Here is a 10,632-nt window from a genome sequence, read left to right as displayed (position 1 = left end):
GGGGCGAAGACATCACACGTTACAATATACTAGGTCTTGGTATAGATAGCGTATTGATAACCAGGCATATGCTTTGGCAATAATAATACATTTATTTTCACTTAATCTCTATGATGACCATGTCTCGCTCAACAAGCAAGTTGATTATCTCATCTGAGTTGACCTTTTTAGGTATTTATTTCCAACAGTAACAATCATGTGATGCATATTTCTTTTAGAAAAATAAACACACACTAATTATCAGTAAATTAGTAGATCGTTGTATAGGATAGTGTACAAATTAACCTTGTATACTGTAATTCTGGAAACAACTAAATAGTGGTACTACTAGTGGTAGATTGTTTAGACAAATCTGGTTTTAAAATTCAGTGCTTAATCAAGTAAATAGGTATATGTATGGTGATAAAATACCTGATTGGCCGGACAGCCGGTGGGAGTGCAAAATCAACAGAGTTCATGAGCCCTAGCACCATGGCTGAATCACGGCGGGTCCTGGTTTGGTCGTCCACGGCGCATGCGGACGGGGAGCGGCGGCAAGCCCTAGCAGCGAGGCACAAAGTTACGATTGACTGATTGTTTGGCGGCGCCAGATCGCTATGGTGGAAAAGAACAGGCAGTTTGCAAGCCACGATGGCTTAAGAGTTACGAGTGTAGGCTCGTAGTGGGCTTGGGCTTATGTAGTTTGCTAATCCAGCTTCCTGCTTGTGAACATGCACAGCGCGAAGTTTTTAAAGAATGGAAACTAGACGCGCAATTAATTGTGCATTACACTGTAGTGTTTATATTTTCTAATTATTTGAAAACATGTTCACATATTATCAAATAAGGTTCATCAAATTTGAAAAAAAAACTTTTATTGGTTTTGAAAAATGTTCATCAAAATTGAAAAAAAGTTAATGGATTTTCATTTAATGTTCATCAAACTTGAAAATAGTTCATCGAATTTCAAAAACATTCATCGAAATTGAAAAGAAGTTAATAGTTTTTTTAAGAAAAGTTCACCGAATTTTAAAAAAGTTCATCGGATTTGGAAAAAAGTTCATTGGATTTGTAAAAAAGTTCATCGGATTTGAAAAAAGTTCATCGGATTTGAAAAAAGTTCATCGAATTTAGAAAAAAGTTCATCAGATTTGAAAAAGTTCATCAAATTTGAAAAAAGTTCATCGAATTTGGAAAATAGTTCATTGAGTTTGAAAAAGAGTTCATCGAATTTGTGAAAAAATTCATCAGATTTGAAAAAAGTTCATCGTATTTGGAAAAAAGTTCATCAAATTTGAAAAAAGTTCATTGGATTGGAAAAAAGTTCATCACATTTGAAAAAAGTTCATCAAATTTGAAAAGGAGTTCATCAAATTTTAAAAAGTTTCATCGATTTTTAAGAAAAAAGTTCACAAATTTCAAACAAAAACATCAAACTAGGAAGAACAAAAAAAAGGAAAAACAGAAAAAGGAAAAAAGAAATAGGAAAAAGGAAATGAGGAAAGAATAGATAAGAAATAGAGGAAAAAAATGGTAGTTCACGGATCAGAAATAGAGGAATAACCCGGTTTGGGAAGCTTCCCCGGATCCGTGCAGCTGGAGAGAACAATTAGAGAAACAAACAAGCTAGAAATCACATGTGGTTCTGTGGTGTTGTGGTTACTGGCCTTGTAGATGAAGGCAGTGTTCGCGAGTTGGACTCCGGCAGCCCGCACTTTTTTTGAACCTTTTTCCAGATTAAAACAAAACGTACATGGGCCGGCCCAGCTCACCAGCGAAGGGGGGAGCGCTGCAGGCGCCCGTTCGCAAACGGGCGCATAAGCGCCAAATAGGAAATCCCGCAGATCCCCGTGGCCGAACCCTTTTATAGTCGGGGCGTGACATCTCGGCCCATGTGGCTAGGTTTGAACACGAGCTAAGTGCTATATGTCCCGTTGCAAAAAGCACTCTCACATTCCCGGCGCTGACATGTGACCCACTGCATGTGCGTCATTTGTCACAACTCACAACTTAAGAATTTTTTTACTTTTTTCTCTCTTAGATTCATTTATTTAAAACTTTTTATCTCTTGAACCGTGCATTTGAATCCTGAAATATTTTCATCGTTGTATTTCTGGCGTCGAGATCTTTGAAATTAGATCTTATATTAATATGTTTTGACGAACTTTTTTCACCAAAAAACCCAAGAAAACCGGCAGAGAAAAACGCAAAGCCCGATGCACTATAGTTTTTCACCTTTTTTTCATTCCGAGTAGAACAGCTCTCGCGGAGCAAATCTATGCCTCCATGCGAACCAAATCCGTGCTTCTCACGAAAGAAAAAAAACATATTTTTTCTCTTTCCGAGAACACAACTGTGCTTCTCGCATAAGCAAATCAGCGTCTCCACAAGAAGCAAATATGTGCTTCTCGTGGAAGCAAGAATTTTTTTCCCTTTTCGAGAAGCACAAAAAACATGTTTTTTTTTCTTTTCCAAGACACACAACTATATTTTTTGAGAAAGCAAATATGTGCCTCAACGAGAAGCAAATATGTGCGCAAAAAAATAATGATTTTTCTTCATTTCCAAGAAGCACATCGCGAACAAACCTGTGCCTCCACAGAAAGCAAACCCACCTGGGCTCGACCCATTTCCCTCTTTTTTCTTTCTAGACTGGACACACTTCGTACCTGAAATGGGGCAATGACGCAGTTTTTTTTCTGGAAGAGACCCAACCGGTTGTGTGAAGCTTCTAGAAACCCATAAGTACCTTCTAGAAGTTTCCCAAAACTGGTCGGAAGCTTCTAGAAGATTCTGACAAGTTCTCTCTTTTGGCTTTTTGGATGGGTTTTAATCGGTTTTTCTTTTCTATTTTTATTTTTATTTTTAATTTTACTTTTTAATTTTTCATTTGAAAATGTGTGCAAATTTTTGAAAATTTAAACTTTCTGAAAATTCATGAAATTTTCTCAAATTCGTATTTTTTTGTGAATGTTTTTTCCTTAAAACTGTGAACTTTTCAAAAGAAATTCCTAAAATATGTGAACTCTTTTGAAACCCAAGAACAATTTTTTCCAAAATTTGTGAACTTTTTTTCCTCAAAATCATGAGTCTTTTTTCAAGTCCGCGGAACACGTGAATTTTTTCACTTTTTCTTCAAATGCATAAACCTCTTCAAAATTTGTGAACTATTTTTGAATCCCGCAAACTTTTTTGGACCCATGGACATATTTTGAAATCCATGAACTTCTTTCGAACTCGTGAACTTTTTCGAGGTCATGAATGATTTTTCGAATCTGATAATTTTCTTTGAATCCCGTGAACTTATTTTTGGATCCGTGGACTTGTTTGAAATCCATGAACTTATTTGAAATCATGAACTTTTTCTGAAACCATGTTTTTTTTTGAATTCATGAATTTTTTATTTCCTGGTTTATTTGGAAAATAGTTTTTTCTTGACAGGTCGATGGTCCACCGGTCAACGGCGGACCAGTCAACAGGGACAGGTGAACCACGAGCAGCAAACCGGGAAAATCAGTGTCTCGATCAAGCGCTCGCCTCCTTCTGTGTCTCGCCTACAGGGTGGCATTATTTGGCCAGCTCAGTTCCATGAAATTGTTTTGAATATTTTCCACTGTTTTACATTGGTTTCGTTGTTTTTTCTTGTGTTTTTCGGTTTCCTTTTTGTTTTTTGTTTTCTTTTTCTCCGTTTTTTTTCTCTTCTTCTTGATTTTCTTTGATTTAATTTTGTTTCAGTGTTTACTTTGGTTTTTTTATCTGTGCACAATTACGCGGAGTGGTTTTTCTTGAAGGCTTGAATAGCAAGTCAGATATTTCAAACATCTATTATTTTGTTCCTCTGACCAGTTTTATTACTACACATGGGTGATGGAAAAGAACATCACAATTTTCAACAGAGATGTATAATGTTTATTCGCAAGGCAACAATGAATCAAGTAGATAAGCTCACGGTACAACACATGGAATCGGCCATGGATCACATTCACATATCACATGTATGCGCGCCAATTCGATCCCCGAACCCCAGTATATATAATCTCAAATGAAATCACTACTGACTGACTGACAAGAAGAAGAGGCCGCGTCGACCCGCCAATCAGATCACAGGGTGGCCACGGCGTAGACCGCGGGCACGATGAAGCCGGCGATGATGCCGGCCGAGCTGTGGAGTGACGCGCCGCCGCTCCCCACGTCCGCCGTCGGCGTCGACTTGGACCCTGCGCGTGCGTCCAACAGAACGTCGGTCAGCACCACAATTCAGACGCACCAACTTTCACCAAGCACTTTGATTAATCATTAATTACCTACTCCGGAGGATGTTGGCGTCTGTCCCGCCGGCGCGCCGGAGGATGGCGACGTGGTGGGGGCAGAGGCGCAGTTGCTGAGCGGCGGCGTCTTGACGCCGCACTGGTCGGGGAGGCCGAGGGCGCGGGTCTTGTTGACGGCGCCCAGCCCGAGCGCGGCGGGGTCTGTTGAGTCAAACCTGGTCTTCCGGTTCACACAACGGCAGCAGCAGCATTTACGTCTCGGATGCATGCATGGCTGCATGTCGGCACATCAGCTAGTAAAATCCCGTTTTTACTAGCAAGAGCAGCAGGCGTGCCTTAGTAGCTAAGGAAGTAGTATAGGTCAGCAGTGACGTGGTGTTTTGGAATGACGTAAGAGTTTAGCTCATTTAGAACAGTAGGTCGGTTCAAACTGCTATATAAGCAGCAGCACACCCCCCGGTTGTAAGCATTCCATTCCGATCAAATCAAGGCAACAAGCCACTTCAATTTCCTCCTCTGCTCAAGTAGTACTCCAGTATCTCGTGTGTGTGTCTTGAGCTGCACTAGTGAGTGCGTGTGTTACTAGTGAGTTGAGTGCAAATACTACCATTAGATAGCCACGACTCTCTTGTCGCAGTAGTTCTAGGCTAACAATTGGTATCATAGCCTCAGGTTATGCCGAAGCATATGCCGAAGGAAGGCGTCGCCGGCGATGGCTCCAAGACCGCCGGGCAGAGCTCGGTTGAGGAGGCGCGTGCGGCGGACGCGCTTGCGCTGTGAGGCAGGCTAGGAGGGGAGTTGGGTGCGCCACGTTCCGTGCGAGACGTGGGCATGTCCAGCACCTCCTTCCCTCTCCTCACGCGGACCAACTGGGGTAGTTGGTCTAAGGAAGTAGTATAGGTCAGCAGTGACGTGGTGTTTTGGAATGACGTAAGAGCTTAGCTCATTTAGAACAGTAGGTCGGTTCAAACTGCTATATAAGCAGCACCACACCCCCCCGGTTGTAAGCATTCCATTCCGATCAAATCAAGGCAACAAGCCACTTCAGTTTCCTCCTCTGCTCAAGTAGTACTCCAGTATCTCGTGTGTGTGTCTTGAGCTGCACTAGTGAGTGTGTGTGTTACTAGTGAGCTGAGTGAAAATACTACCATTAGATAGCCACGACTCTCTGGTCGCAGTAGTTCTGGGCTAACAATTGGTATCAGAGCTTCAGGTTGTGCCGAAGCATATGCCGAAGGAAGGCGTCACCGGCGATGGCTCCAAGACCACCGGGCAGAGCTCGACTGAGGAGGCGCGTGCGGCGGACGCGCTTGCGCTGCGAGGCAGGCTAGGAGGGGAGTTGGGTTCGCCACGCTCCGTGCGAGACGTGGGCATGTCCAACACCTCCTTCCCTCTCCTCACCCGCACCAACTGGGGTAGTTGGTCTAAGGAAGTAGTATAGGTCAGCAATGACGTGGTGTTTTGGAATGACGTAAGAGCTTAGCTCATTTAGAACAGTAGGTCGGTTCAAACTGCTATATAAGCAGCAGCACAACCCCCCGGTTGGAAGCATTCCATTCCGATCAAATCAAGGCAACAAGCCACTTCAGTTTCCTCCTCTGCTCAAGTAGTACTCCAGTATCTCGTGTGTGTGTCTTGAGCTGCACTAGTGAGTGCGCGTGTTACTAGTGAGCTGAGTGCAAATACTACCATTAGATAGCCACGACTCTCTGGTCGCAGTAGTTCTGGGCTAACAATTGGCATCAGAGCCTCAAGTTATGACAAAGCATATGCCGAAGGAAGGCGTCGCCGGTGACGGCTCGAAGACCGCCGGGTAGAGCTTGGCTGAGGAGGCACATGCAGCGGACGCGCTTGCGCTGCGAGGCAGGCTAGGAGGGGAGTTGGGTGCGCCACGCTCCGTGCGAGACGTGGGCATGTACAACACCTCCTTCCCTCTCCTCACCCTCACCAACTACCCCAGTTGGTCGGTCATGATGAAAGTCATCATGGAGGCGCGACATATGTGGAAAGCTGTGGATACCGACGATGTCGAGTACGAGGAGGACCGGTTGGCAATGGAGGCAATCTTGTGCTCCGTCCCACCGGAGATGGTGCTCACCCTTGGCGCCAAGGAGACGGCCAAGGAAGCATGGGACACCATCAAGACTCTGCGTATCGGCATGGAGCGCGTACGGGAGTCGAAGGCCCAGACCTTGCGCCTCCAGTACGAGGAGATCCGGTTCAAGGCCGGTGAACAAGTCGACGACTTCGCCTTGCGGCTGCAAGGTCTCATCAACGAGCTCGCAACGCTCGGAGGTCACATCGACAACAAGATGGTGATTCTCAAGTTCCTCCGCGTCGTCCCCAGGCAGTACAAGCAACTGGCCTGGTCCATCGAGAGTTTGGTGGATCTTCCACCATGATGATCGAGGAGCTGGTAGGGCGGCTCAAGGTCGTAGAGGATCGCGGCGACGAAGCCAACAACCGTGCTGGCGGCGAACTACTGCTCACCAGGGAGCAGTGGGAAGCACATCTTCAGCAGCGCGGCCGCGACGACTCTTCCGGCAGTGGGGGAGGCGCCCCCACGGGAAGCAGAGGTCATGGCAGAGGCGGAGGCCGCGCCCAGAGCGGTGGCGGAAACCGCGGTCGCAAGCCAAGCCGGGCAGGGCGAGGCGCTGGCAACGGGGGCAAGTGCCGCTACTGCGACATGCCAGGCCACTGGATCAGGGATTGCCACAGGAGGAAAGCCGACGAGGCAGCCGCGACAACGGCAAACCTCGTCCAGGATGACATGGACGGCGGGCCGACAATGATGCTGGCAAGAGTCGAGCCCGTGCAGGAGAGCTCAGCGTCTCTCGTGACCACGACACCGACCACCACCCATTCCGTGCAGGAGGCACGGAGCCCGTCCATGGGAACCATCACTCCAGTGACAGGCCACACCTCGACAACGACGTTCTCGGGGCCTGTCGACTGGGAGGCGATGAAGGCCCGGGTGTGGGGGAGCCACACCCCGGCAATGGCGTCCCCGACAAGCTCGGGGCCCAACGATGTCACGCAAGTTGGCGCGGCAACGATGCATATGGCGGACCATGCTCCGACCATGATGCTGGCGACCATCGACTCCATGCAGGAGCGCACGGAGAATCAGGTTACCCACACCCCGACGACGAGTTGTTCGGGGTCTACTGCATTGGCGGGAGATGGCTCCCGAACAACGGCATGTGCGTGCGGCTTCATCTTCCTCAACGAGGAGAGAGCCGTGACCACACCCACACTTGCAGGCGGCAAGCAAAGTGAGGGTTGGTTCCTCGACACCGGCGCCACGAACCACTTGACTGGTTCGGTCGACGCGTTCGCGGAGCTGGACTGTTCAATCACCGGGAAGGTGCGGTTCGTGGATGGGTCCGTGGTGGAGATCCACGGGCGCGGGACCGTTGCCTTCGCCGACAAAGGGGGTGATCACAGGGCGTTCACGGACGTCTACTTCATCTCGGCGCTCAAGAGCAGCGTCGTGAGTGTCGGACAGCTCGACGAGGGCTGGTTTGACATCGGCATCCGGCATGGTGTTCTCACCGTGCGCGACCAGTAGAAGAGGCTGCTTATCGAGGTAACCCGCTCGCCAAACCGCCTCTATAAATTCTTCTTTCAACCCGTGCATCCTGTGTGCCTTGCCATGGGTCATGTCTCCGATGCGTGGCATTGGCATGCCAGGCTAGGACACCAGCACTTCGACGGGTTGCGGAAGATGGCGCGGGGCAACCTCGTTCGTGGGCTACCTCACATCAAGCACGCCGACGAGTTGTGTGATGCGTGTCTTGCCGGGAAGCAGCGACGCCTGCCCTTCCCGGAAAAGGCACGCTATCGGGCGCAGTAACCCCTGGAGCTGGTTCATGGGGACCTCTGCGGCCCAATCACCCCGGCAATGCCAGGAGGGCGTCGCTACACCTTGCTTCTCGTCGACGACTATAGAAGGTTCATGTGGGTGATGCTACTCGCCTCCAAGGATGAGGCCGAGCGAGCCATCGTCAAGAAGCAAGCGGCAGCAGAGGTCGAGTGCAGCCACAAGCTGCGCGTGCTACGCACAGACTGTAGCAGCGAGTTTACGTCGGCCACGTTCTACAAGCACTGCGACGAGAAAGGGGTGCAACATCACCTCACAACTCCTTACTCGCCGCAACAGAATGGCGTCGTCGAGCGGAGGAACCAGACAGTGCTCGGGATGGCACGCTGCATGCTCAAGGCAAAGCAGGTGCCGAGCACGTATTGGGGGGAGGCCGTGCTGACGGCCGTCTTCATCCTCAACCGCTCCTTCACAAGGAGCGTCGACGGCAAGACGCCTTACGAGGCGTGGTATGGGAGGAAGCCTGATGTACGCTTCCTTCGTACCTTTGGCTGCGTCGGGCACGTCAAGACGACGCGCCCACAGCTGAAGAAGCTCGACGACAGGAGCACCCCAATGGTGTTCATGGGCTACGAGACAGGCTCTAAGGCGTAAAAGATGTATGACTCCGTCTCAAAGCGTGTGCATGTCTCTCGTGATGTCATCTTCGACAAATACGCGCGATGGACTTGGGAGGCGTCGGGGGAGGCCCCGGCAAGCAGCTCCTTTACCGTGGAGTACCTGATGTACTCTACGACCCCGGGAAGCAAGACCCCGGGAAGTGCCACCCCGGGAAGCTCGGGAGGTGTGGATCCGGGAACAGCAACCCCGAGAACACCGTCCCCGGGTACAGTGTCGCAGGACACCATAACGTCAAGCAAGGTGGGTCCCGGGAGGCAGTTCGCAACCCCGCCAACGGCAAGGTCGGAGCTGTTCGACGCCGACGACAGCGTTGGCGCCCCCCATAGGTTTTGGCGCATGGGGGATCTCCTCGGCGAGGCTGCGGCAACACCGCAACAGCCCGAGGATGAGGACGCTGATGACGACGAGGTCCTTCATCTGATGGCCGGCGAGGAGCTGACCACGTTCGCGGAGGCCGAGCAAGAGGATTGATGGAGCCACGCGTTGCTGGATGAGCTGTCGTCGATCAACGACAACGCCACTTGGACACTCACCACACTGCCTGCTGGGCACCGAGCCATCGGGCTCAAGTGGGTGTTCAAGGTGAAGAAGGACGAGCACGGTGCCATTGTCAAGCACAAGGCGCACCTCATCGCAAAGGGCTACGTGCAGCATGAGGGAGTGGACTTCGAGGAAGTCTTCGCTCCGGTGGCAAGGCTGGAGTCGGTGCGGCTCATCCTTGCCGTGGCCGCTCACCGCAGGTGGGAGGTACACCACATGGACGTCAAGTCGGCATTTCTCAACGGCGACCTTAACGAGGAGGTGTACGTCACCCAGCCACCCGGGTTCGTTGCCAAGGGCCACGAGCAGGGCATGTATCGACTACACAAGGCCCTCTATGGTCTCCGGCAAGCCCCAAGGGCGTGGAACGCCAAGATCGATGCAAGCCTTGCATCCCTTGGGTTCTCACGTGGCGCTTCTGAGCACGGTGTGTACTCGCGTGGCACCGTGAACACGCTGCTCATCGTCGGCATCTACATCGATGACCTGGTCATCGCTGGGGCAGAGCCCGAAGAGGTTCAACGCTTCAAGGGAGAGATGCATCGCTCTTCAGTATGAGCGACCTCGGGCTGCTCCGGTACTACCTCGGGCTGGAGGTGAACCAGGAGGGTGGTCGCATCACGATCACACAGACGGCCTATGCCACCAAGATGCTCGAGCGAGCAGGCATGAAGGATTGTCATGCCGTGCATGCTCCAATGGAGGCATGACTGAAGCTCAGTAAGGATAGCTCCGAGAAGGCGGTGGATGCTATGCTCTACCACAGCATCATCGGGAGCCTCAGGTACCTCGTGCACACCCGAACGGACATCACGTTCGTTGTCGGGTACCTGAGTAGGTTCATGGAAGCCCCGACAAGCGATCACCTCGCTGCTATCAAGCACCTGCTCCGGTACATCGCGGGTACGCTCACGCATGGATGCGTGTATCGCCGTGGTGACGGCGAGAGCTTGGTCGGGTACAGTGACTCCGACCACGCTGGTGACGTGGACTCTCGGAAGAGCACCTCGGGCATACTATTCCTTCTCGGGAATAGTCCCGTCAGCTGGCAATCGGTGAGGCAGAAGGTTGTTGCCGTATCTTCGTGCGAGGCGGAGTACATCGCGGCAGCTACATCGGCCTGTCAAGGCATTTGGCTTGCTCGCCTTCTCGGCGAGATGCTGAATCAGGACACCGTGAAAGTGCTAGTATCGACTAGAGGGGGGGGGGGGTGAATAGGCGATTTTTATGAAAGTCTTCAAAACTTAGAAGTTTCGAAGACCAACAATAGAAATGACCTAATTAGTATGCAGCGGAAGCTAAACTACCCTAAGCAAGCCATAGTCAAGTATGCAATGATGT

General features: G+C 50.3%; 1 protein-coding gene across 1 annotated transcript; it reads right to left on the bottom strand.

The window, feature by feature from the left end:
- Positions 1 to 3,892: 3,892 nt before the first annotated feature.
- On the bottom strand, positions 3,893 to 4,527 carry LOC123175174 (non-specific lipid transfer protein GPI-anchored 5-like). Its single transcript, XM_044590162.1, has 2 exons — positions 4,284 to 4,527; positions 3,893 to 4,196 (listed from the first exon to the last, which is right to left on the bottom strand). The coding sequence occupies exons 1-2, from the start codon at positions 4,525 to 4,527 to the stop codon at positions 4,081 to 4,083; spliced, it is 360 nt and encodes a 119-aa protein (XP_044446097.1). The 3' UTR covers positions 3,893 to 4,080.
- Positions 4,528 to 10,632: the final 6,105 nt, after the last annotated feature.

This window comes from Triticum aestivum, unplaced genomic scaffold (genome assembly GCF_018294505.1).
Source record: "Triticum aestivum cultivar Chinese Spring unplaced genomic scaffold, IWGSC CS RefSeq v2.1 scaffold27999, whole genome shotgun sequence".
Taxonomy (NCBI): Eukaryota; Viridiplantae; Streptophyta; class Magnoliopsida; order Poales; family Poaceae; genus Triticum; species Triticum aestivum.
This window is presented reverse-complemented; position numbering and strand designations above follow the sequence as displayed.